This window comes from Monodelphis domestica, chromosome 2, assembly GCF_027887165.1.
Source record: "Monodelphis domestica isolate mMonDom1 chromosome 2, mMonDom1.pri, whole genome shotgun sequence".
Classification (NCBI taxonomy): domain Eukaryota; kingdom Metazoa; phylum Chordata; class Mammalia; order Didelphimorphia; family Didelphidae; genus Monodelphis; species Monodelphis domestica.
The window spans coordinates 495,182,545-495,209,913 of NC_077228.1; the positions used below are offsets into that span (position 1 = coordinate 495,182,545).

Consider the following 27,369-nt stretch of genomic DNA (forward strand, 5'->3'; position numbering starts at 1 on the left):
GATAAAAATGAAAGGTTTGATCCTAGAGCCTATAGAGTGCTAGAGTCTATGGAGTAGAAGTGTGACATACTCATATCATATTATTAAGAAAATCGTTTTGTTAAGGGCAGCTGGGTGGCTCAGTGTATTAAAAGCCAGGTCTAGAGATGGGTGGGGTGTCCTGGGTTCAAATCTATCCTCATACATTTCCTAGTCGTATGACCCTGGGCAAGCCACTTAACCCTCATTGCCTAGCCCTTACCATTCCTCTGCCTTGGAACTAGTGCACGGTATTGATTCTAAGATGGGAGGTCAGGGTTTTACTTTCTTTACCTCAGGCCAGTTGAAGAAACCCGGAGACAAAGAAGTGGGGAAGTAGGGAAAATCTGCAGAGAAGGATTTTCTTCCCCAGCCATTCTTTTGAACTTCACTGAAGTTCATTTGAAAGGAGAATTTGGCTTATTGACAGACATCCTCTGGTGGGGGAGGGGAGAGTAAAATACTTTCCCTAGTCCTCGGATTCTAGTTTCTTTTAACTGTGTCTGGTACTTAGGCATTCAATAAATACTGTTTGTTTGTTTTTACAAAGTGAAAGCTCTGCAGTAGTTTGATGCCAAAGAACACTTACCTGTTCCATCCTGTGATGCATTCAGAAATTGTGTAAAAAGATTCTTGAACCCATTGCTGAATAGAAATGGAATAGGAGAGTGAAAACTTGTTCAAATATGTCGTACAATTAATTACACGCACAGAATCTACAGAAAAGAAAATGCAGCACGGTAGAGGAAAGTTAGTCAGGCTCAGAAGTTGACCAATGAAGGGAGAGTAACAGTAGTCGTTAGCCAATTCGAAAATAGCGAGGGATTTTCGAATTTTAGTATTGCCCAATAGCAAGACTCCAGTGAAGTGGCCAAGTCAAGGTTTTGCTGCAGAAAGCAAGTACAAAATAAAGCTGTCAGTCGCCACACACAACTCCCCAGTCCCCCCAAAAAGAACCAGGGCCCTGTTTGAATCCCAGAAGTGTCATACTTTTCCGGACCTTAAAAAAAAGCAATGTAATTGTTAGCATAATACTTGATATTTCCTGTACTGATGTTCATTAGCTCCAACGTGGCAGTGACTAAAAGCTAACAAGGAAATGGGCGTGCAAATGATTAATTCACCTCCAAAATATCCCAGACCCTGCAAGGGACGCAGTTCCAAGGCTGCTCAAATTACCAGCCAATGCATGGGTACTATTCTAGTTATAATGGCATCTCCAAGAAAGCAGTGGAGATGCCTGCACGGTCAAGAAGTTAAAGCTCTTTTTCCAGATAAGGTAGGTGGCTCTGAAAAGAGCCTTTTGGGTGAGGGGAGTCTGCCTCTTTCTAGACACATGCTCACTTGGAGCTGGTGTACTTGGTGACGGCCTTAGTGCCCTCCGACACGGCGTGCTTGGCCAGCTCCCCGGGCAGCAGCAGGCGCACGGCCGTCTGGATCTCCCGGGAAGTGATGGTCGAGCGCTTGTTGTAGTGCGCCAGGCGGGAAGCCTCGCCGGCGATGCGCTCGAAGATATCATTGACGAAGGAGTTCATGATGCCCATGGCCTTGGAGGAGATGCCGGTGTCAGGGTGGACCTGCTTCAGCACTTTGTAGACGTAGATGGAGTAGCTCTCCTTGCGGCTGCGCTTGCGCTTCTTGCCATCTTTCTTCTGGGCCTTGGTCACGGCTTTCTTGGAGCCCTTTTTGGGGGCGGGAGCAGACTTGGCTGGCTCAGGCATGGCGATCAAAGTTTTCTCAATCTAACAGAAAAGAGAACAGTAGCCAAAGAAAACGAAAGTAGGGACTGAGCAGGCCTGCATTCTTTTATAACGGTAGCATGCAAATTAGGGCTCAACGTGCTCTTTATTCCTATTGGTCAACGTAATGTAATTGCGTTTCAAGCTACTTTTATTCTATTGGTTTTTTCCGGAGCCTATTTCAAGCCAATGAAAATTTATCTTTTCTAACCCCGCCCCTATAGAAGTCTACAAAAGAGACCCTATTTAGCCGGCCGAGTTATTTCTTGGGGCTTACATTTTCCTTGTCGTCTTTCCTTTCTCTTCTGTCATGTCTGGCCGAGGGAAACAAGGAGGTAAAGCTCGCGCTAAAGCTAAGACACGGTCTTCTCGGGCTGGTCTCCAGTTCCCAGTGGGCCGCGTCCATCGCTTGCTCCGCAAGGGTAATTATGCCGAACGCGTTGGTGCCGGAGCACCTGTCTACATGGCAGCTGTGCTCGAATACCTCACAGCAGAGATCCTGGAGCTGGCAGGCAATGCTGCTAGAGACAATAAAAAAACGCGCATCATTCCCCGCCATTTGCAGCTCGCCATCCGCAACGACGAAGAACTCAACAAGCTTCTGGGTAGAGTGACCATTGCCCAGGGTGGTGTCCTGCCTAATATACAAGCGGTCCTCCTCCCCAAGAAAACTGAAAGCCACAAACCCAAGGGCAAATGATTTAGTGCGGCAATAATTGCACGTTAACACCAAAGACAAAAAGGCTCTTTTAAGAGCCATCAATTACATCAAAGGAAGAGCTGATGACATAAATTCACTATTTACTTCGCTTTTGTTATTAGTGATAATAGCCCCTTAATATGATAGATGAGGGTGGCTCTTAAAAGAGCCGTTTGGGGGGGGTGGAGGGACAAGTCTAGTCCCCCTTAACGTTTATTTGCTTTTGCCAGGCTTATGGCTCTCGGTTTTCTTAGGCAGCAAGACGGCCTGGATGTTTGGCAAGACACCGCCTTGAGCAATGGTGACTCCCCCGAGGAGTTTGTTGAGCTCCTCATCGTTGCGTACTGCTAGTTGCAAATGGCGGGGGATGATACGGGTTTTCTTGTTGTCCCGAGCTGCGTTTCCCGCCAGCTCCAAAATTTCAGCAGTTAAATACTCCAGCACAGCCGCCATGTAAACCGGAGCTCCGGCACCGACCCGCTCGGCGTAGTTGCCCTTGCGGAGCAAACGGTGCACACGGCCCACGGGAAACTGCAGCCCGGCCCGGGACGAACGGGATTTGGCCTTAGCGCGAGCCTTGCCTCCCTGCTTTCCTCGGCCAGACATGGCGACAAAAGGAACGAGTCACTCTCTTAGAGAAAGAAAGAGAAAACCTTTTAGCACCAATTTGAAGTAATTTATAAGACCTACAGGCAGGGAGAAGGGGAATCGTTTTATTGGTTAGGAAAGCCGTTTGATTAGAACAACCAATGGGAAAAGAGAATTTTCATCTCATCATTTGCATCGTAGGCTACCAGGAAATGACGAAAACTCATCAACCAATCATTAGTGGGTATCCCAAAGCCTTTATTTGCATGCCGGATCTATAAGTAAAGGGCCTGTCGCCATTCTGCGTCTTTGTACTTCAGTCGCGACTTGAGTGGCTTTGTGCTTACGCTAACCATGCCTGAACCAGGAAAATCGGCTCCGGCCCCCAAAAAGGGATCCAAGAAAGCCGTGACCAAGGCTCAGAAGAAAGATGGCAAGAAGCGCAAGCGCAGCCGCAAGGAGAGCTATTCCGTCTACGTCTACAAAGTGCTGAAGCAAGTCCACCCTGATACCGGCATCTCCTCCAAGGCAATGGGCATCATGAACTCCTTCGTCAACGACATCTTCGAGCGTATCGCCAGCGAGGCTTCTCGCCTGGCCCACTACAACAAGCGCTCGACCATCACATCCCGGGAGATCCAGACGGCTGTGCGCCTGCTGCTGCCCGGGGAACTGGCCAAGCACGCCGTGTCGGAGGGCACTAAGGCCGTCACCAAGTACACCAGCTCCAAGTAAGCGGCTGCTGCAGGAGTCATCGACTTCCCACGAAACAAAGGCTCTTTTCAGAGCCACCCACTTTTTCAGAAAAAGATGCTATTCACTTAATGTTAAAACAAAACACGGTTCCTTTTCACTGATAATGTTGGGGAAACTGGGGGGGGTTGCTTTACAGATAACTCGAATAATCTCGTTCTGCTAAAGCAGGTCGACTACGTTGTATGACAACCGAAATCGGTAAACATCGGCAGATTTCTTCAGATTTGCTCCTATTATAGGGAATAGACCTATAATTTGTTAGTAATGGGTCATTTCTGCACGCTGAAATTCTGAAAACGGGCCTACGATTAAGTGACTTGCCCCAGGGAATAGAGCGATTTAAAATCGAGTCTAGTTCAAACGGGGGCTCTACGCCACGTTTCCTTCTCCTAATCGACTTCTCTTTTAATAAAGGTCTGCATTCAGTCCCTGCTCAGCCATCCTCGCGAGACTGCGTGGTGAAAGAGATTGAGCGCTAGATGCCTACGAGTCAGGACTAGCCGGTTTTTTAAGACCTGCCTCTTATCTGCTACCTAGATGCTTAATCCTGGGCATGTTTTTAGACCTGTAGGCAATTCTCTAGGACTAGTTGCAGCGAAGCGGGCCTGCATTGGTAGGTGCGTTCCTAATTGGTAGGAGTACTTCGCTATGCCTGTGAAATCACAGGACCGTTCTCTATCCTGTCCCTGAAACACCGGCGCATTGTGGGAACTGGCGGGAAAACCTTCTCTTAAACGTTTTTCCTTTCCAAGAAATCTTAATTTCCTCGCCGTGTTTATTCTGCCTCTTCCCCCCTTACCATAATAAGCAGAAAGGAATTAATTTCTAACAGTCATTCTCCATGTTTTATGGAGACAGGTATGGTCCTTATCCCTCGGGCCCTATTATGATATGGTGAAGATCATCCCACAACTTCCCCGCTTTCAATTCTCAGTCATAACTCCTAAGAGATATTGGGCATGGACCTGCGAGTGTCGGAAAGGCTTCGGAGAAAATGCTGGTTTTCATTTTCCCCAAAATTTGTCCCTTTTTTCGATTGATTTTTATCCTGCTGAAGGTACGTTTTGTAGGGAACATAAAAGAGAGAAAGGATAGTGGCAAAGGAGTGCTTCCTGCGACTTTGGAGTTGAGGAAGCAGAGCCACAGCGCTTAGAATGTTCAAAGTGGGACTGGATGGGATACGCCCTACCCCCACCCCTCTTCCTCCGGCATTAGGCGGTTTGGGCATCCATCAATGAGTGTAGAAGTGCTCCTCAGACTACCAGCCAGCAATACTTACGACTGAAATTTTTTAAACAAAAAACAAGAATACTTTTTCTTCCAAGTGGGTCCTAGATTTCATCTCTTCTTCCATTCCTATTTCAGAAGTCCCACAAGATGAAAGATCGCTTAGTTTAGTAGAAAATACAGGGGGTAGCTAGGCAATTCATTGGCTTGAGAGCCAGGACCTGAGGGAAGTCCTGATTTCAGTTCTGACCTCAGACAATTCCTAGGTGTGTGACTCCTGGCAAGTCACTTATCGCCTAGCCCTTTCTGTTCTTCTGCCTTGGGACCAATACTTAGTATTGATTCTAAGATAGAAGGTAAGGGTTTAAAAAAAGAAAATGCATTGGCCTGAGAATCATTCAAGAGACCAAATGTTCTGCTGATAACTAGCTGAATGACCTTGGTCTCAGTTTATTTCTCTGATCAGTCTTCTTTTCTGTAAAATAAGGTTAGAAACGTTCTTTAAATTTCCTTTGAGCTCAGAAATGCTATAGAATCTTAACTTCCATCTTCTAAATTCCACTAGTGTGACAATAGTCATTGTGTAGTCTCAGCAGAACACCCAATAGTTACTTTCTATCCAAAGCTTCTGGGGAGGGGAAAAAATGACTGGAAGGGCCAGATTCTTTTCATTCTTGAAATCAGCATAATCTAAATCCAAGTTCCTTTATTATCTCTGAAGGATGACAAAGAAGGGCCAGACTGGGACTAAAAAGAAACTTAAGACTCCCTTTTACCGAGCCAGCCCAAGGAAGCTCTGCTCATTCCTTTCATAGGCAAATCTTTTGTGCTCCAGAAAGTATTTACAAGTTATCCTATTCACTTGTCCTTGAAATGTCCTTTTTTTAAAAACTTTTTTTAAAACTTCTATGCCCTTGTACACCAGGATTTGTGTGATTAGCATAAGCATACTCAGCACATTTAAAGTGAACATTTAATTTAACAACTAAATTTTAAAATATTAAAGCTGGGTTTGAATACTAGTTCTATTATTTACAACCTTTCTGGATCTCTACTTCCTCACTTGTAAAATAAAGGGATTAAACAGAATTATTTTAAAGCCCCATCCAATATGAATTTAGATAGGAGTAATAGATAAAATAGAGTATTTTTAAAATTCCAATTCTGCAAAGGATTCTTGAATCAAACTTTTTCCTTTACCCTAAAATACTGTCAACCTGGAAAAACAGAATCACTAAAGTAGTCAGCAAAACCAAGTCTTTAATCAAGAAAGAGATAGTGTAGAACACTATCAATATTCAGCCTATCAGGGGACAGGGGCAAAATTGGGGTTTCCCAAAACCCCAGTTGACAATACAGAACATTCTTTTCAGTTTTATATTTGTGATTCAGTTAGCCCATTTGAGATTTTCTTGATGAAGATACTACAGCGACTTGCCAGTTCCTTCTCCAGCTCATTTTCCATATGAAGAGACCAAGCCAAAAAGGGGTAAGTGATTTGTTCCAGGTCGCACAGTCTTTGAGGAGAGATTTGAAATCAGGAAAATGAGATTTCCTAACTCCAGGCCCAGGTCCCATGAATTATCCCCTTTGACATATCAAGGCTTTATTTTACAGACCAAAAAAATCTCCCCAGTGATTTTTCCTTAACAGCTGCACTTTACTATGAAGGGCCAATAGGGAAGCTCAAGGATGAGACCAGAAAAGAATCCTTTAAAAATTAAATATATTCATCCGTCAACTGTGTTTTTGGGAACCCCACTTTTGCTCCAGTCCCCTAAGAATTCACCCCAAAGGAAGTCCCAGCCTCACCCATTTCAGACTGAACAACAGACCTTAAAGTACTTAATGATCCCAAACTAGTAAGACTAGCAGACCCAATCAAATGTTAAGTACCCTTTTAGCCTCTCCCTGATAATCCTCATTTCCTTGTAGCCATGGTAATGCCAATCAATCATATTTCCCTGTCCTTAGTTTCCCAAATAGTATTTGTTTCCCAAGTTCTAGTGTTCTTTGGAGAATCTTCTAGCACATTGATCCTCCCAAGAGATACTGTCCCCAGAGCCCCAGAGTTTTGACCCTTTGTAGTTTTTAGTTCTTGGGTCTGTGATAGCAGCAGATTACTGGACCTATCTCTTTCCTGAGTAAAGGCGTGGTTTTTCTGACTACTTTAGTAGTTCTGTGTTTTTCCAAGTTGACAAATCTTTTTTTTTTCTTTTCTGGTACTTTCCAGAGCCCCAGATTGTCATTCTATGAGGTACACCACAGACAACAACCTGAATCCAGATGAATCCAACTGATTGGTTTTTCTCTGAACAATCTCCAGCCAAATAGAATCCCCAGGCAGAAGCAGAAATCATTTTGAAGGCAGGAAAGGGAGAGTGCAGACAGCTAGCTGGAAGCCAACAGAAAGTGTGTTCTGCCAAGCAGGAATGTCAGCATAGCAAGTGGACCAGTGCCTTTGAAAGAGTCTGGTATAGGGGTCTCAGATCAACCTACTAGACCAGTGTCCTTCCTTCGAACACCAGAGCTTAGATAAAGCAGGAAAGGGATATATAATTGGGAAGAAGAGCAAATGAACAGAAATAACAGAAGCTCAGACTATGGCGACAGGAAGCAAGAGAACCCAAAGTAAGGCTGCCTTCCTTGGCATGATACACATCCTAAACAACTCAATCCCACCATGTCAAAGGGTACATTGGGGTATACTCCTTTGCATATATCTATGGTAATTAGCACAGGATGGAGAAATTAAGACAAAACCTATATGACAGAGAGGTTGAGGTTTTCTTCTTTGCTTTTTCTTTATTTTGTAGTGGAAGGAAAAAAGTAGAAAGAATCCTCAAAAACCCACCATGGTAAAATAAAGAGATCACTGGCTTTAAAATGATTAAAGCTCAACTTGAACAATGGTTCTGTTATTTACTATCTTTCTGGATCTCTAGTTCCTTACTTGTAAAATGTAGTAATTAGCTGAGATTATTTGTCTAGTCCACAATTTAGATGGGGACAGTTCTTTATGCCAGAATTGATCATAGAAATTCAATAATCAACTTGATGAGGGGGGTGGAAAGTATATCTCCCAATGGAGGGTTGAGTATGTCCACTGACATCTTATAGAAAGGATTAAAAACATCTCAACTGGATCCATTGGGAATTGATTAGTTGGCTTAGGCTTTTATGGAATGGGGGCCAGGCTTTGTGCTTAGTCTATAAAAGGGAACTGGCCTACCAGTTACACTCTTTTCTGAAGACCCTAGATATGCCAGTTGCTAATCCTTCAAAGGGATATAAACATTCTGCCTTCTCTCGACCATCCTATATTGACTAGCCCACCCACTAAGATGCCAGCTACTCAGGAGAGGCAAAGTAGAGAGGATCCCAAGTATGGTGGAAGCTATAGTAGTAGATTGACTAGAAATTCTAGATTCAGCCACAGAAAGACAGCTATACATGTCCTTAGTCATGGAATCAGGAGGCCAGAGTTTGGAAATTCAGCCTTCTGAATAGGGGAGGAACTCTTGGGCAGCATAAGACTCCTGGAAAACTCAGAAAAGCCTCCTCAGTAGAGGAAGAATTCTCAAGTTTAGGATTATCCTATGTAAGACTTTGGAAGTAACCTAGTACAATGCCCCTTATTTGACACATCAGAGAACTGTAGCCCAGAGATTTTAAATAGTTTTCCCATGGTCACTTCAAGGGTGAGATTTGAACCCAGATCCTCTAACTCCAGATGTTATTTTTACTCTTTCCACTGGACTGTGTTGTTTCTTGGGGATAGGAGAATTACCCTAAAGTTAGAAAAACCATCTAGGTTCTAATTCCATGATACTGAGAGCAAGAGGTCTTGGAAATAATGCCAGTCCAGTGGGGTGGGGAGATTGCTTCTTCCAGCAGCCCTAATTTCATTTCCATCGAGAGAGCCAAGGCCCCATTGTGATATCAAAAGATTAGAGGCCTTTTTAGGTCAAAATGGTGAATATGGGACCACATGAAATGTTCAGAGAGGCTGCCTTTAACTAACCCTTTGTTTTTTCCTCAGCTGAAGTGAATCTAGACCACAGGGTGGTGCTATGATTCTAGAGCAATGGCTTCCACATATATTTTCATTAGGCACTCCCACAATAAAAATTATTTGGGGCATGAACACCTCTCTCATGTGTGTGCTTACTCATGAATTATATATGTGTATACTATTGTACTAATATGTACATTGTTTTAAAGGACTATTTGGAATTATTAAAAAAAGAATGGTCAAAAATGGAATTTAAAGATAGCCGAGATAAGATAAAATAAACTATTTTGGGAGTTTTTATTTTATTAAAGGTACAAAGAAATGTTTTGTTCTTGAGAATAGTGTCAGGTGTGTCTAACACAAGCACTGGGTTTGGAGTCGGAGGACCTGGTTTCAAATCCCACAGGGACACTAAATATCCGTGTGACCTTGGGCAAATCACTCTGCCTTCCTGGTCTCAGTTCCTGAAGGGTTCAGGCACCTGGATGGCCTTTAATTCTAGTTCTTTTACACTATGAAGGAAAAAATACCTGTTTGTGCCCCCTGAAAGCTGAGACAGATATGTAAAGAATAGTTGTTTATTATTAATTAATCAGTTAATTTGATGGAGATAGCTAACCAAGTGGGAGAATTTTGCTTTAAGGATATTTTATTGGAGGATATCCAATATAAGTCAAGCAATAGGTCCTAAAAGTCAGTGAACATGAAACAGCAAGTTTTCAGCAAGCCATTTTTCCCTATATGATGATTCACCATATATATAAGGCAAAAGGGAATTATCTCATGTCAGAGCCTCAGCTAAAACTAATAATGAGATTGATGATGATAGAATTCATATAGGGCTTACTATGTACCAGGCTCTTTAACTATGATCTCACTTGATCCTTACTCCTGGGAGGAAGGTGTTCTTATTATGCCCATTTTGTTATCCCCAGTTGAGGAAACTGAGACAGACAAAAATTAAGTGACTTGCCCTAAATGACACAATTAATAAGTTTCTGAGGCCAGATTTGAATTCAAGGCTTCCAAACTCCTGGCCTATCACGTACAGACTTTCCTGGCTTCCTTAAAGTCCTAACTAAAATCTCATCATCTATAGAAATGTTTTCCCAATCCTTCAGTCTTCTTAGTTATTCCTTATTTAGCCTGTATATAGTTTGTTTACACATATTTGTTGTCTCTTCTATTAGAATGTAAGATCCTCCAGGACAGTGCCTGGCACACAGGCAGTGTCTGATAAATGATTATTGACTAACTGACCAGAACTCTCTCCATTGTACCACTTAGCTGCTATTAATTACTATAAATTTATTTCTCTTTCTTTACATGGTGCTCCTAAATGGAGATCATTGTAACTTCATTTCCATTCATATTTGTTGTGTTTTTTGTTTTGTTGTGTTTTTTATGTGAATAGTAGGTACAGCGAGAAAGCCAATCTGACTAGACCAACAATTCTCAAAATTTTTGTTCTCATGACCCCTTTATATTTAAAAAATGTTGTAGATCCCTCTAAGAGCTTTTTTTTTTAATGTGGGTTATATTGATGCTAAAGTATCTTAGTATGAATATTAAAATACTTTAGGCCCCTCAGATCCCCTAAAAGGGTCCCAGAGACTCCCAGGAACCACACTTTGAAAATGGATGGGTTTCCTGGCCTCAGATACTACCTAGCTGTGTGACCCTGGGCAAGTCACTTAACCCCCATTACCTAGCCCTTACCACTCTTCTGAAGCCTTAGAACCAATATTGGTTCTAAGAGAGAAGGTAAGGGTTTTTTTTTTTTTTAATGGATGGGCTAGAGACCATAGAATACATGAAGGAGAGTAATAATATATAATAAAGTTGGAAAGATAGGCTGGGTCCAAGTTTTGAAGGGTTTCAAAATGCCAAACACAGAAGTTTCTATTTGATTCTAAAGACAACCAGGGAGTTTATATGATGAGAAAGAATGCTAGTGAATTTAAAAAATCACTTTGATATCTGATTGGAAGATGGATTTGAATGGATCAACTCAAGATCAAGAGTCATCAGGAAGTCATTACAATGGCCCAGGCAAAAAGTGAGTAGGCCTGACCTACAGACAGTGATAGTTGTATGAGTTGAGAATGAAGACTGATGGGAGAGATGAAGGGATGGAAAGGACAAGATTTCAAGTGGGATGAGTGAAAGTAAAAAATCAGTAACAGTCACTTTGTAAAAAAGAATGGCTGGAAGGATGGCAAATGTCTCCATTGGTAAAAGGGAAGTTTCCAGGAGGAATGTGTTGGGAGCCTGGGGAGGGACAGTAATGAGATTTGCAATTCAGATCACAGTGCAGCCAAGCCTGATCATCCAGTATGACTCATTCTGTTCCACCTAAAATGAAAAAGAAGTGGAGAGGGGAATTTTCCAATGTCACCCGCCAAGCTGAGGGTGCCCCAATTAGGAGAAGTTTATAAATGCTCTGAGCAGCTGGCATTCTTGCAATGGAGGGGAGAGACTGGGAGGAAGAGTGACGGAGTGCCCCCCAGGGCTAGATCAGTTGTCCCCAAGTGCCAGCTCTGGCTGGATAGGGAGCTGAAGCCTGATCCCTAAGGGTTGTGTGATCAGCCAATCAGAGAGTGAAGCTGCATCCCATTTTTCCTTCAATAGCCACTCTGGGGGCTTGCCTTCAACAGGCCATCACCAATCTATATCCCCTAATGCTCCCCCAATTCTGCTCTCTCCTCCATCAGTGCAGATTTCAAAGCTTCCTTCTTCTGAGGTGGGATCCCAGAACCACTTCTAGAGTACCCACTTAAACACTGCCCAGACACATATTTGAAATGTAGGTTCCAAAATTCAAGGCAATAAAAGCCCTGCCTCTCTCATTTGCATTCTTGAGACTCACAGGATCCACCTTCTCCTTTCTCAGAGAGCCACCACCTTAGTTCAGATTTAGAGATTTGTAATTCTCCCACCCAGCTCCAAAGAGTCCCAGATAAGAACTTTGAGTCTTTTCCTCCAACTGCTTTTGAGCCTGGATGGAATTCCATCCCATCCCCCCAGGTCTTGTGAAGTTTCATTTGTTCCTCTCCTTGATGCATTTCTTCACATTTTCAAATTTCCTTGTTTCTGGTCATTCCCTTCTACACAATGCCTAACTGTCCTCTATGCTTCAAGACACTTACTTCAACAATCCTTCCTCCATACAGCTCTAAATTTATTTTCTTATTTTCATTTTATTTTATTGATTAGTTTAGAGTATTTTTCAGGATTACAAAAATCATGTTTTTTTCTCCCCTCCCCCCAAGCCCCTCCCATAGCTGACCCACAATTCCACTGGGTTTTACATGTGTCATTGGTCAAGACCTATTTCCATATTATTGATATTTGCACTAGGGTTATCATTTAGGGTTTATAACCTCAATCATATCCCCATCAACTCATGTGATCAAGCTATTGTTTTTCTTCTCTGTTTCTACTCCCACAGTTCCTTCTCTGGATGTGGATAGCAATATTTCTCATAAGTCCTTCAGAATTGTCCAGAAGCATTGCATTACTGCTAGAAGAGAAGTCCACTATGTTCAATTGTGCCACAGTGTATCAGTCTCTGTGTACAAGGTTCTCCTGGTTCTGCTCCTTTCACTCAGCATCAATTCCTGGAGGTCATTCCAGTTCCCATGGAATTCCTCCACTTTATTATTCCTTTGAGCACAATAGTATTCCATCACCAACATATACCACAATTTGTTCAGCCATTCCCCAATTGAAGGGCATCCCCTCATTTTCCATTTTTTGGCCACCACAAAGAGCGCAGCTATGAATATTTTTATACAAGTCTTTTTCCTTATTATCTCTTTGGGGTACAAACCCAGCAGAGCTATGGCTGGGTCAAAAGGTAGGCAGTCTTTTAGCATCCTTTGGGCATAGTTCCAAATTGCCTTCCAAAATGGTTGGATCAATTCACAACTCCACCAGTAATGCATTAATGTCCCAGTTTTGCCACATCCCTTTCAACATTTATTACTTTCCTTTGCTGTCATGTTAGCCAATCTGCTAGGTGTGAGGTGGTACCTCAGAGTTGTTTTGATTTGCATTTCGCTGATTATAAGAGATTTAGAACATTTTTCATGTGTTTATTGATAGTTTTTATTTCTTTATATGAAAATTATTTTCTTCTTAATTTAGTGGTCTTAAGCATTTCACTCCCCTATTCAGGAAACTCTAGTGGCTCTCTATCCACTCTAGAATCCAATATTTCATTCTTATTTCATTGTTTTTAAACTTCTATCATTCTATAAGTTTAATAAAGTACATAATTATTAATATAATAGGATATACAGATGATTTTTTTTGCTAACCACCTGGATTTAATTCTAGAATTAACTACATTTGACTACAATTAGAATTACTAATTGATCCCGACCTATTAGCATAAATATTGGTAGCAGTGATTTAAAAAATAGTAGCAGTAGGCCCTTATGTAAGTCATTTATAAATAAATATATACATGTTAAATGCATGATCAAAATATGTGGTTCATGCCCAAGAAAGTTTGAGAGCACTAGTTTAGAGGAATATATAGATCCCTGGCATCTGTAGAGAGGGAAAATCATATTCATTGTTTATAGCAATTGGATGGTGAACCTTTTAGAGCCTATGTGCCATGCCCCACCCCCCAGATTCCATGCACCCCTTGCCCAGACCATGTGCCCTCCTTACCTTACCCCAGACTGGGAAAAGAGTGGCCTGAGTGCTCTGCTCAGGAGAGGGAATAAGCACAGAGGATCAGGGAAGCATGGTGAAGAGGGGGAAGGTAGCAGCTCTGCCAGAGTCCCTCTGCCTTTCTAGTAACTAACTCTGCAGGGAATGGTGTATGTGCCATAGGTTCACCATCATGGGAGACTATACTGAATCCTTTTTTTTCCTTCAGTTCTATCTTATGGTATACCTAATATTCATTATTACCTTGAGAGCCTAGTATTAAGGGGGAATAAAGTAAATACAATATCTTGCATTTTAGGAATCTGCCAGAAACAATTTTTTTTTAGTTAACATTATTCTAAATCCAAACAATTCTAGCCTTCAGAGAAGAGTCCAAATTAGTATACTATCTTCAATGCCTTCAGACATTTCTCTATCACTTTAATTCAAGAAAACGTGAGGGAGGAATCTTGAACAAAAAGATTCTAACAATTATAAATATAATTCATGATAAACATTCCAGAAAAACCATCACTCAGTTACCCCCCACAAAGACTGAAATGCCCTCTTCCCCAAATCAGCATCACAGTACTTTCTGAATAACAGAGCAGGGCACTTCTCTCTCTTGCCAACTGCTTCTGGGAATGGGGAAGGCAAGGATCTAAACAAGATAAGAAATAAATCTGATTATCACTCTTCATCCTTTTAAGAGCAAGGCCTTAGCTTTTGTTAAACCCACTTTCCTAAACAAAAAGTTCTAGGAAAAGTTTTAGGCTAGAGAAAAATATTATTTAATATTTTCAGTTGAACTAAGAAAGGTTTTCATATGCTTCTACAACCGGAATTAGCAATACTTGCCACTTATCTGTTATTGAAAGTGGATTTTGAGCGTCAGCTTAATGGCTCAATCCTGTGAAGTTAGGCCCAGAGAAAGGAGGTCCTGGGTTCAAATTTGGTTTCAAATATTTCCTAGTTATGTGACCCTGGGCAAGTCACTTAAATCCCAATGCCTAGACCTTACCTTTCTTCTACCTTAGAACCAATTCACAGTATTGAGACTAACACAGGGTTATGGTTTAAAAAAAAAAAGTGTGGAGTTTTGAAAGAATGTATCTGACTCCAATCTGACTCCATTCTGTTCTGTATTTGATTGTTTGGGGAGTTTGTTTGTTTTTTTCTGACTTCTCAGGATATACCAAGGGAAAGTTTAAAGCCAAGTGTCTGTCTTCTCCCTTCCCCCTTATTGCTTTTCAAAAGAGAACGCCAAATGACTTGGAATATGTAGTTCCAGAAACTCACTCCCTTCTCCATATTGTAATAAAGCAGCATTGGTAACTTAACAATGGGCAGCTAGATGACACAGTAGATTTAGTGCCTGACCTGGAGTCTGTCCTCAGATACTTACTTAGCTGTGTGACCTTGGGCAAGTCACTTAAAACCTATTTACCTCAGTCTCCTTATCTGGAAAATGGATGGCAAAGGAAACTGCAAACCACCCTGGTATCTACCAAAAAAAAAAAAAGAAAACTCCAAATGGGACCACAAAGAGTGAGACACAACTGAAGCGCAACAATAGCATAGCAAATTGACTGATAAAGATACTATTTCCTTTGGTCTAGTGGAAATGGCTATGATGTAGCATACATTCTTTCTTTCCTTTGCAACAATTAAAGCATCCTAAAAAAATTGTCTTTTCTTTCTGCCAAGGTGTCCTCCCAGATCTTACTCAATGATAACAATGACAAACATATCTTCTCTTCTGCTACTCTTTCTGGGTCACATAGCTCAAAATAAGGGGGGGGGGGTGTATGTGGTGTAAATTATATATGTATATATTTTATTACATCTGAGTTGTGAGGCACAGACCCATCACCTATTTACTGATGATGTGTTCACACTCTTGAATGGATAAACTGCATGTGTATCTTGTGCTAGCTTATTTTGGCAGTGATTAACTATCAAGGACACTGAAAAGTCTTACAAAACTGTTGAGACACAGATATAAGTGATTTTCTGAGTTTCCTGCTGGAAATTTGGGGATACCAAAGATTGAATGCCATCTTTATAAATGTAGAACTTGGAATAATGGTTCATAAAAGTCAGTTTCTGGTAGAGTAGATAGTGTAGGACTTAGAGTCAGGGAGATCTACATTTGAATGATTCAAGTTTAAATAATGTTTCCTGCACTTGCTGAGAGGCCCCCAGCAAGTCACTTAGCCCTGATGAACTTCAGTTTCCTCATTTGTAAAATTGCATTGTACCTACCACACAGAGTTATTATGAGGAACAAATGAAATTATGTTCATAAAGTACTATATTAATAGGAACAATTACAATTTTTAAAAATTGGGCTAGAATTGTTATATATCCCAGTTATTATCTAGAATGGCCTGTATTACAACGTGTCTTACAATTTGGGGGTCTTTCACAGTACTGATATTTTCTAAACCATTTTAGAAACTTTGAAGTTCTTTGTAAATATAAATTTTCAGTTGTTAATGGTATTTTCTAACAGTTTGACTGGATTCACATATGAAACCATTTTCCATCCCATCCTAGTGTCTCCAATTAGAATATCCTCCAAAGTAAAGCCTGAGATTCCTAATCTTCCTTTGATTTGACAACCATGATGGAAATGAAAAAGTGTTAGAACCATATCACTTTCTATTTAAGCCATAGTTTTGGAAAAGGTTGTGATCTCTTAATCACAATTACTTCTTAATAAAGTACTACAGAAGAGAATACAAAAAAGATCATTGACTAATTCATTTAAATCCCTGATTGACACGCACATACATACACAGATATATACATACATGTATTCGGGGGTGTCTATATGCATTCACCTTTGTGATATCTATGCATCACCGTGTGTATGCAAGGTGATGTTCTTGGTATGAACACAGGATTTCTAGTACTGCTCATTTTCTGTCTCTGACTAATTAATTAAGTACTGGGCTATTACTAAGGGAAGGATGCAAACAACTAGTTCAAATACACAGTAACCCAACCTCTTTTCGGGAGGGTCCCAGTTCTCCATGAGAGCCTCTGGATTGCCTAGCTTAGCGTCTCTTGGTTTAACAGAAATTCTGAGGGGGAGGACTACAATTCCCATGAAGGCTCGGAAAGATGGCTCGACGGCATGTCGGGAATTAGGTATCAAAGCCCTCCCCTGCTAGCCAATGTGGGGAGGAGGACTCCATTTCCCGTCATGTTTCGCGATAATCCAATTCCCGTTGCGTCTCCCGCGAGATTGGGATCGGAGCAAGCGTAACGAACATGAGAGTGGCGGAAGCTGCCGAGTGCTAGGGTCTGGTAGAAAGTGGGATACCGACCGGGCGTCGGCTCAGAGGTCATTTCTGAAGTACGTGCATCTCAGCTCTCCCCTTGGTGTTTTTCCGCGCCATTAGATTGTAGGAAATATCTTAAAAGAGGGTTTTCTGCTTGTATGGCCCGCGCTTAGCTCATTGCTGTGTACGCACGTAGTAAGCGCTTAATTAGTGCATGATTCATTCATTCAAATCCGTCCCTCTGTCGGGAGCTGTCTCCCTCCCCCGCTTGATTGCAAGCACTTCCAGCCTGGCGCGGGAGACCCTCCACCCCCATCCCCCTTTCATTCCTACTCCAGCCCCAGCTTCCCTTCTTGTCCCACCCACCCGGAGATATTTGTAGTCTTCTCTCAACGTCACAGTAAGAATGGGGTAGGATCTCTTCACTCCCACCTCTCAACTTGCGAAATTTTGGTGGGCTACCTGAAGCAGGGGACTTGGATGCTTGGATTGGGGTATGGGGCGCGGGTGAGGTAAAATTTGAATGGGGAATGGTTCCTTAGCCTCATTTGTCTTTTCCTCCCTCCCTACCTCTCCCCTTCCCCCATCCTTCTTGTAGCTGATGCTAAGTGGGCTGCACGCCCGACTCCTAGCCCCCCGGGCCATGTCTGGCTGCGTCCGACTGTCCAGTAGCAGTGTAAAGAAGGCCGGAGCTGAGGGCCCGGTGGAAGCGGCCATAAGAGCAAAGCTGGAGCAGGCCCTGTGCCCGGAGGTGCTGGAGATCCGCAATGAGAGCAGCGGCCACGCAGTGCCTCCTGGCAGCGAGACCCATTTTCGTGTGGCCGTGGTGAGCTCCCGCTTCGAAGGACTGAGCTACCTGCAGCGCCACCGATTGGTCCATGCTGCCCTGTCCGAAGAACTTGCAGGGCCTGTCCATGCGCTGGCTATCCAAGCTCGGACCCCTGCCCAATGGAAAGAAAACCCCCAACTAGATGTCAGCCCTGCCTGCCTAGGAGGAAGGAAGAAAGACCTCCGGAGTGCCTCCTAAAACCTGGGAAAAGAAAGGAGGACTCTTGTATTTTGGATTTGTGGGAGGAGAGTCACTGACCTTATTTGGGGGCCTGCCCTCTGGAAATAAAAATGTGATCTCACTGTGTCTGTGATCGTGGAATTGAGCTGAGAAAGAAGTGTCCCACAATGCAAACACACTAAGGGCACTTAAGTGGAACTTAAGCCCTGTCAGATGGGGGGAGGAGGAAGGAAGGGGACAGAATCTTTATATCCTCCAACTGCTCCATGCAGTTTTTGTTTTTTTAACCCTTACCTTCTGGCTTGGAATCAATACTGTGTATTAGTTGTAAGGCAGAAGAGTGGTAAGGGCTAGGCAATGTGGGTTAAGTGACTTGCCCAGGATCATACCTGTAAGGAATGTCTGAGGCCAGATTTTAACCTAGGACCTCCCATCTCTAGGCCTGGCTCTCTATCCACTGGGCTGCCCCCTCCATGAGGTTTTGCTGAATTATTGGAGCTACCTGATTGGTTTATTTGAACCCCCTGCTTTAGGCAAGAGGATGCCTTGGTATAGATAGATAACAAGGAATAATAGCTAGCATTGATAAAGAATTTAAGGCCTCACCTATTGATTTTGAATCTCATAATAACCCTATAAAGTAGGCACACCAGATATGCTCATTTTACAGACAGAACAGGTTCACAGAAATAAATCCCTGGTTACTAGGTTTGAGACCATATCAAGAATTCACATGAATTCTCAAGATAGTAGTCTAGGCTGTTGAAATCCATGAACATAAAATGTCTCAAGAATAGTGACACTAAGAATTAAAAGTTTAGTTAACTCTTTCAAGTAACAAAATAACTAAATCGATTCATTTAAGGCTTCTAAGCTGAAAAAAAATAGTAATCGCTAAAATTCCAGAGATGCTTTTTTTTAGGGAATGAATTCTTTTGCAAAAAGTACTGCTGTGTTCTTCAGGGTTCTTGCAAATAATTCATTGTGCTTGTGTAGAAAACCCATTGTCTGTTGTCTTAGCTAACAATATGTAACCTCCTCTATCCAAGTCAATAGTGATCAAATGCAAACACAACCTAAGAAAATCTAATCTGGAGATCCTTAGAAAAATCTTGAACTCCTTCCCTTGATAAAAGCCTAGCAGATGAGAAGATTTATTTGAAGTGGAGAAGTCACTGATATAGTATTTATTGTGCCAGTACTGGTAACTAGATGTCACAAATGGGTCTAGTGTCAGAAAGACCTAAGTTCAAATCTGGCTTCAAGTCAAGTACTTATGAGCAGCTGTGTGACCTTGGACAAGTCACAACTTATGTCTGTTGAGGTTTCCTTAACTGTGAAATAGGGATGAAAACAGCACCTCCCTCTTTGAAAGATTAAATGAGATAATATTTGTAAAGCACTTACTACAGTGCCTGGTACACAGTAGGTGTGATATAAATGTTAGTTATTATCACTTTGATAAATACTAGGTATATACAAATAAAGGCCAAAAATAGTCCTTGTCCTCAAGGAGATCACAAGCTATTGGGGGAGACAGCATACAAATTACTATGTACAAAGAAGACATAAGACAGGGTAAAGGAGATAATTTCAGAGGGAAGACTAGCATTAAGGGGGATAGAGAAAGACTTCTAACAGAAGGTAGAATTTTAGCTGAGACTTCAAGAAGCAAAGAGGTAAGGAGGGAGAGCATTCCAGACATGTGAAAATGCAAGGAACCTGCAGATGGGTGTCTCGTTCAAAGAATAGGAAAGAAGCAGATGTCACTGGATTGGAGGAGTATAAGGTGAGAAGGTTAGAAAGGCAGGAAGGGGCCAGGTTAGAAAAGGCTTTGAAAGTCAAATGGAATTTTCTTTTTGATCCTGGAAGTGATAGGGAGCTTCTGGAGTTTATTAAATAGGGCAGTGCCATAGTCAGAACTACTTAAGGAATGTTACTTTGCTCAGTAGAGGATGGTCAAAGGTGGGGAGAGACTTGAGGAAAGAAGGCCAGATAGCAACCTATTGCAGTAGTCCACACATAAAGTCCCATAGCAGGGTAATAACTGTGTCAAGAGTAGAGGAAAGATATTAAGAAAGTGGAATCAGCAACAGATAACATAGAGTGTGACTGCAAGAAGTTGGTGACATTGAGGTTCTCATCCTAAAGGATTAGGGGGACTCAACAGTAATAGAGGAGGGGCCAGTTCAGTGATGAGAGTTGTGATATGGAAATCGCTTTAAAAGACTGATATATATTAATTTAAGGTCGCCAAGGAATTCAGCTATGTAATTCCTAAATGAAAACTCAAGTCTGCAGTCAACCTTTTATGGAGTTTTTAATTACAAACAGGAGGAAGAAAGGTATGAGAAGGAGAGGGAGAGAGAGAGAGAGAGAGAGAGAAAGAGAGAGAGAGAGAGAGAGAGAAAGGGGAGAGAGAAGAGAATGGGGCTTAAATACCCCCTCTGCTTAGGCTGGGCCAAAGGCCCAAGCCCTTAGATAGCTGGGGCAAAGAAAAGAAATCAGTCCCTATCACTCACGTGACCAAAATGGAGAAACAGTCTCAGGGGCCTCCACCTCCAGCCTCCTTCAGAGCAAGCCCTCCTCTTAGACCTCCTTCAGAGCAAAACCTCCTCCTTTTTCCTCAGACTCCTCTATCTTTAAGGAAGCCATCTAAATCCCCTCCCCTCAGTTCTCACATCTACCAATCACTGTCGATGTCTCCCCTGTGCCAATGGTGGCTCTAGCTTAACCCAGGACTGCCCAGAGGCCTGTTTCCTTTGCACATGTCTGTTGAAGGTCATATTCTCAAATAATTAAATCTTGATGCTGCAGCCCTTCCTAAATCCTGTTACTCTGAGTAGGGTGGAGATTATAAGTTCCAAGACCTGGTTCTGTCATTCCAAGTATCTCTATTGTATCAATTCTAAAATCAATCATGATTCAAAGGACTTCCTGTTCTATGCTTAAGCATAGGTCAAAGCCCTTTCCATTGTTTAGCAAAAGGTTTTAGTCCTAAAGTAGTCTTAAGTAGGGCGGAGAAGGATCCTCCCATTCCAAGGAGTTTCACATTCCAATAGAGTTCTTACTATCAGTAGGAAATTTTTCAAGTATGAAATTTCCCAATGGGGAAATTTCCAACATTCATAAGTCTAAGAAATTTTAAGGTTTACAGAGTCTGGAGGTCCTGGTCAAATCTGGCCTCAGACACTTCCTAGCTGTGTGACTGTGGGCAAGTCACTTACCACCATTATTTAGCCCTCATCACTTTACTGCCTTGGAACCAATACACAGTATTGATTCCAAGATGGAAAGTAAGGATGTTTTTCAAGTAATAGAGTTATAAAGAGGAGAATATTTGGGGGTGGGGGGAAGACAAATGAATGAGATCCTATTGGGTTTAAGATGTCTATGGAATATCCAGTTCAAGCCATTCACTAGGCAGTTAGAGATACAAAAAATGGAGGTCAGAAAATATATTAGAACTTGATAAATAGACCTGAGAATGATATATAGAGAGGGAATTAAGAGAGAGAGAAAGAGGACCCAGAACAGAGCCTTGAGAGATATCCATGATTACAGGTGTATTCTGTTTGAAGGTCCAGCAAAGGAAGCCAAGAAAGATTAAACATTAAAAGATGTAAGGAGAACCAGGAAAAAAATAGTGCTTAAAAAAAACTTCAATGAGAAGGTAATTTATACTAACAAAAGTTGCAGAAATCAAAACAGGTGAGGATCCATAAACCATGAGATTTGGCAAGTAAGAGAACATTGATAACTTTAGAGGGAGCAGCTTCATTTGAAAGATGCTTCTGAAGCCAGATTGTAGTGGGGTTTTCTAAATAGTGAAAATTTTATGAACAAATGAGATAGAAAGCATTATGAAATTTTGCATAAATTAAATTGAAAATATTTTGTACAAATGAAACTAACGTAGACAAGTTTAGAAGGAAAAAAATAAGTTGGGGAGCAGATTGTGGACAATTTCTTAGAGAGGACTCTTATCTAAAATATATAAGGAACTTTGTCAAAAAGAATATGAGCCACTTCCCAATTGATAAATGGTCAAAAGATAAACAGACAACTTTTGGATGACAAAATCAAAGCTATATATAATTTTATGAAAAAATGCTCTAAATAATAGTTGATTAGGGAAATGCAAATTAAAACAACTCTGTGATATTATCTCAAAAATTATAAAAGGGGGAAATGACATGTTGGAGAGAATTCGGAAAAACAGGAATATTAATACATTGTTGGTGGAACTGTGAACTGAGCCAACCATTTTGAAAAGCAATCTGGAATTTTACCCAAAGAGTTACAATACTTTTGATGTATATCTTTTGACCCAGTAATACCACTATTAGGTTTATTTCCTAGGGGCATCAAGGAAGAAGAAAAAGAAACTATTCTAAAATATTTGTAGATACTCTTTTTGAGGTGGAAACCGAAGGGATGTCCATCAATTGGGACATGACTGAACAAGTTGTGGTATATGATCATAATGGGATACTATTGTGCTTTAAGAAATGACAAACAAGATGATCATGAAAAAAAAAAAACATGGAAAAACTCATATGAAATGATGCCAAGTAAAGTGAGCAGAACCAGTAGAATCAAACAATAATAATGTATGATGATCAACGGTGAATGACAACTATTATCAACAAGGTATGCAAATAGAAATTTGAAACACCTGGACTACATTTACCCAGCATCCTTTTAAGTTACTGCTCACTTTGCATCCTGTCATTCAGGAAATAAGTTGGCTAGAAACCCAGCCCTTGGGGCTTACCTGGCAGCTCTGCATGCTCTCCTTATTGTGTTGTCTGGGAAGCTTTCTCTTTACTGAGGATATTCTTTCCTGTGCTTCAAATTACTATCACTAAATATTATAAAAATAATACTTGGAGTATTTGGATATTAATTTTTAATCTTACAAAGGCAAGGATCCAAAAGACTCATGACAAAAAAAAAAAGAATTTCCACTAGCATAGAAAGAGCAGACAGAGTCCAAATGCAGAGTGAAACATACCATTCTTTACTTTATTTCCTCCATGAATTTTTCACTAGTGTAAGCAACATATGTCTTGTTTTACAAAATGATGAACAGGGAAATATGTATCATATGATACTATATGTATAACATATGCCAAATTAACTGTTATGTTGGAGAGAGGGAAGGGATGGGAAGGAAAAAATAAGAATGAGACAAATGTTTGAACATAGCTAATGTGAGAATTTGTTCCTCTTGGCTAAGCACATTATAATTTATTACATATTTATAACAAATCATGTTATATTGTTTTGTTATGTATTAAAAACAAAACCAAAAATAAATGGTCAGATTCAAAAAGTGAAAGGAGAGGAAGGGGAGATACTGATTATAGATGGCCTTCTCAAAGAGTTTAGCTACAAGAAGAGACAGAGTCATGGAGGGGGTGAATAAGTCATTTGGGGGGTTGTTGAGGATGGGGGAGACGTGGACATGTTTGTAGGCAGGTAGAGAAGCAGCCAGTAGACAGGGAGAGTTTGATGATAAGTGAAAAAGAGAATGATAGCAGGGATACCTTCCAGAGAACATAAGATGGAATAAGATCTTGTGTATATAAAGGGGATCGCTTTGGTAAAGCCATGTTTCAGATCCAGTGGTTTTGTTGTTGTTGTTGTTGTTGTTGTTGTTTATTTAAGTTAATTTATTTAGTCAATTTAGAACATTATTCCTTGGTTACAATAATCACATTATTTCCCTCCCTCCCCTCCACCCACCCTTCCTGCAGCTGACCACAATTTCACTGGGTATTACCTGTGTCCTTGATCAGAACCTATTTCCATGTTGTTGATGTTTGTACTAGCATGATCATTTAGAGCCTACATCCCCAGCCATATCCCCTTGACCCATGTATTCAAGCAATTGTTTTTTCTTCTGTGTTTCTCCTCCAACAGTTTTTCCTCTGAATGTGGATAATATTCTTTCTCATAAATCGCTCCAAGTTGTTCGGATTACTGCATTGCCACTAATGGAGAAGTCCATTACATTCAATTGTACCACAGTGTATCGGTCTCTGTGTACAATGCTCTCCTGGTTCTGCTCCTTTTGCTCTGCATCAATTCCTGGAGGTTGTTCCAGTTCACATGGAATTCCTCCAGTTCATTATTCCTTTGAGCACAATAGTGCTTCCATTACCAACATATACCACAATTTGTTCAGCCATTCCCCAATTGAAGGGCATCCCCTCATTTTCCAATTTTTGGCCACCACAAAGAGCGCAGCTATGAATATTTTTATACAAGTCTTTTTCCTTATTATGTCTTTGGGGTACAAACTGTAAATCTTGAAAATCTCTCAGACTTGTGAATGTTAAAAATTTCCCCATCAGGGAATTCTTAATTGGAACAAATTCCCTACTGAGAAACATTCCCCATTTTGATGTGAGAACTCACCAGGATCAGAAATGGGAGGACCTCTACTCCACCCGTACTTAAGACTGCTTTAGGGGAGAAAACTCCTTGCTAAACAAAAGAAAGTACTTGGATCCATGCTTATGGTGGGGCAAGGAGTTCTTTGAGCCAGGCCTGTTTTTAGAATTGATACAATGGGATGCTAGGTACCTAAAAGGGTCAGGTAAGTTTTCTCTTGATGAGATTAGTTGACTCAGCTGTGTTTTCTCTCCTTCAGATTTACTGAGGAGATTGGTCGACACAGCAGCATTTTTTCTGATTCAGACTTACTGAGGAGATTGGTCAACTTAGCAGGAATTTAGATGGGCAGTCCTTTGGAAAGCGTCTACAGTGATTGGTAGATGTAAGTACTTAGAGAAGGTGACATAGGAGAAAAACCCCTATATAAGAAAAAGCAGAATCTCTTGAGAGATATATCCTTTTGGAGAAATCCTTTTGGAGGATCTCTGATGAGGATCGCTTGGGAAGAATCTCTTGAGAGAGGCTCTGGAGAAAGGCCCTTTGGAACAGTCTCTGGCTGGAAGGCTCTCTGGTGAAGTCAGCTGAGATGGAGCTGGCCTGGTGTCACTAGAATCCTTGTTTAGTCAGACCTTGTGGTAAGTGTTAAAAAACTGACTGATTTCTCTCTTAAGACTCAGGTCTAGGCCATATTGGCTTGAGGCCCTTCATATTTATTCCTTTCTTACTCTTTCTCTCTTCCTCTAATTCCTCATTATATTATTAATTAAAAATCTCTATAAAACCCAGTTGACTTGGGTATTTGAATAATTGGGAATATTTCCCTGGTGACCACCTTATATTTGATTTAAAAACCAAGACACTGTAGTGAAACATATTTTCTGCGGTCAAAATTTACTCACCCTCTCTTATATCTATCACAATTTATATCTTCCACCATTTTAACTCACTACAGTTTAAGACATCAACCATTTTAAATCTCACAAAACCCAGCAGTGCCATAGCTGGATCAAAGGGCAGACAGTCTTTTAGTGCCCTTTGGGCATAGCTCCAAATTGCCCTCCAGAATGGTTGGATCAATTCACAATTCCACCAGCAATGCATTAATGTCCCAACTTTGCCACATCCCCTCCAGCATTCATTACTTTCCATAGCTGTCATGTTAGCCAATCTGCTAGGTGTGAGGTAATACCTCAGCGCTGTTTTGATCTGCATTTCTCTGATTATAAGAGACTTAGAACACTTTTTTATGTGCTTATTAATAGTTTTGATTTCTTTAACTGAAAATTGCCTACTCATGTCCCTAGCCCATTTATCAATTGGAGAATGGCTTGATTTTTTTGTATAATTGATTTAGCTCTTTATAAATTTGAGTAATTAGACCTTTGTCAGAGGTTTTTGTTATGAAGATTGTTTCCCAATTTGTTGCTTCCCTTCTAATTTTGGTTGCATTGGTTTTGTTTGTACAAAACTTTTTAATTTGATATAATAAAAATTATTGATTTTGTATTTTGTGATTTTTTTCTAGCTCTTGCTTGGTTTTAAGGTCTTTCCTTTCCCAAAGATCTGATATATATTGTATACTATTCTGTGTTCATCTAATTTGCTTATCAGATCCAGTGTTTTACAAATGAGGAAACTAAGATCCTTCCAATTCTAAATCTCTATAGCTTGTCTTATACTGTGTCACTCCTAAGGATGCCTATTTATTTGCACTATACGGCAAATTTCATCTTCCAGAAATGTAAAACTTAGTTGAGGGAGCCTGGGTGTGGTGTAGAGATTAGTGGGAAAAAAACTAGATTTGGAGTACAAGGACTTGGATTCAGATCCTTTGACTTAACTGCCTGGGTAACTAAGGGCAAATGCTGTAATATCTCAGAACTTTGGCTTCCACAGCTAGGTGGCTCAGTGGATTGAGAACCAAGACTAAAAACAGGAGATCCTGGATTCAAATCTGACCTCAGACAGTGTGACCCCCAGCAAACCATTTTACCCCCATCACCAAGCCCTTACTGCTCTTCTCTCTTTGAACCAATATACAGTGGTTTCTGTATTCCGGATTCTAAGATGGAAGATAAGGGTTAAAAAAAAAAAGTTGTATCCATTGTTAAATATCCATTTTTGAAGTCTGTTCATTCCCTACTTGTACCATCATTGCATCATCTCCTCATAGAGAAATAATGCATAAAGATTTTGTATAGGTGGCAGAGAAGGCACTCGGGTTAGTAGTTATTATTATCCTTTTTTTATAAGGTCTGCAACTTTTTCCATACCTTTGATGTCTTCCCTTCCTGACATTAACAAGGAATACAACAATCTCCAAAGAACTGAACAGAAATCACAGAGGGCAATGGAGAAGTACATGATGGATGCAAGCATAAAACCAATGAGGAATTTCAAAGAACAGAGGGAGAAATGTCATCAAGGAAACCTATGATAGGAATAGAAGATGAATACTCACAAGGTGATGCTAAAATGGCAGTGTGGATAGCCAGAGTGATTCATTGGTATCCTGGAGATATCAGAAAACCCCCAATATATTGGGTGACTCCCCACTGGTGAACTAGACAAGAGTTCAGAAAGAACAAGAATGGATGAACTGAGAGCCCCATCAGTGGAAAGTATGAATCTTAAAACTACTCAGACTGTAGGCTAGAAGATTTGATTTAGATATTTCCTTATTGTATGAATGGAGATACTTGGTCTAACAAGAATCAGGAATGTATTGGGAACTTTTAAAATTACTCCACCCATACTCAGATATTGCCTTAGGGGAACAATGAAAGTCCCCAACTCATACCTTATAGTAAAGCTAGAGCCTTAAGCTAGGTCTATTTTTAGATCTAATACAAAAAGGTGTTAAGTACCTGTAAAGGTTAAATTAGTACCTAAAAAGGTCAAGTAACTTACAAAAGGCAAGCTTAACAAAGAGGTGTGAAGTACTCAGAAGATTTAAT

General features: G+C 40.9%; 5 protein-coding genes across 8 annotated transcripts in view; 3 read left to right on the forward strand and 2 right to left on the reverse strand.

The window, feature by feature from the left end:
* Nucleotides 1-18,128, forward strand: part of BOLA1 (bolA family member 1) — a 34,645-nt gene extending 16,517 nt beyond the window's left edge. Inside the window, exons 1-2 of one of the 4 annotated variants that reach the window (XM_007485357.2) lie at nucleotides 16,908-17,072; nucleotides 17,597-18,128. In XM_007485357.2, the coding sequence (XP_007485419.1) occupies nucleotides 17,600-18,025 (426 nt within the window). In that variant the 5' untranslated portion in view covers nucleotides 16,908-17,072; nucleotides 17,597-17,599 and the 3' untranslated portion in view covers nucleotides 18,026-18,128. Of the gene's footprint in view, nucleotides 1-16,907; nucleotides 17,073-17,258; nucleotides 17,410-17,596 lie in introns of those variants that run through there. The other 3 variants (XM_007485358.3, XM_056819316.1, XM_056819317.1) reach the window with 3 other exon arrangements.
* On the reverse strand, nucleotides 1,301-1,805 carry LOC100013827 (histone H2B type 2-E). The gene has a single exon (XM_001365094.4). The coding sequence runs from the start codon at nucleotides 1,737-1,739 to the stop codon at nucleotides 1,359-1,361; it is 381 nt and encodes a 126-aa protein (XP_001365131.1). The 5' UTR covers nucleotides 1,740-1,805; the 3' UTR covers nucleotides 1,301-1,358.
* LOC100013870 (histone H2A type 2-C) lies at nucleotides 2,001-2,527 on the forward strand. The gene has a single exon (XM_001365160.4). It carries the CDS (start codon nucleotides 2,068-2,070, stop codon nucleotides 2,455-2,457), a length of 390 nt encoding a protein of 129 aa, XP_001365197.1. The 5' UTR covers nucleotides 2,001-2,067; the 3' UTR covers nucleotides 2,458-2,527.
* LOC100013915 (histone H2A type 2-B) lies at nucleotides 2,605-3,141 on the reverse strand. Its single transcript, XM_001365220.4, has one exon. The coding sequence runs from the start codon at nucleotides 3,061-3,063 to the stop codon at nucleotides 2,671-2,673; it is 393 nt and encodes a 130-aa protein (XP_001365257.1). The 5' UTR covers nucleotides 3,064-3,141; the 3' UTR covers nucleotides 2,605-2,670.
* LOC100013959 (histone H2B type 1-F/J/L) lies at nucleotides 3,341-10,413 on the forward strand. The gene has a single exon (XM_056819319.1). It carries the CDS (start codon nucleotides 3,400-3,402, stop codon nucleotides 3,778-3,780), a length of 381 nt encoding a protein of 126 aa, XP_056675297.1. The 5' UTR covers nucleotides 3,341-3,399; the 3' UTR covers nucleotides 3,781-10,413.
* Nucleotides 18,129-27,369: the final 9,241 nt, after the last annotated feature.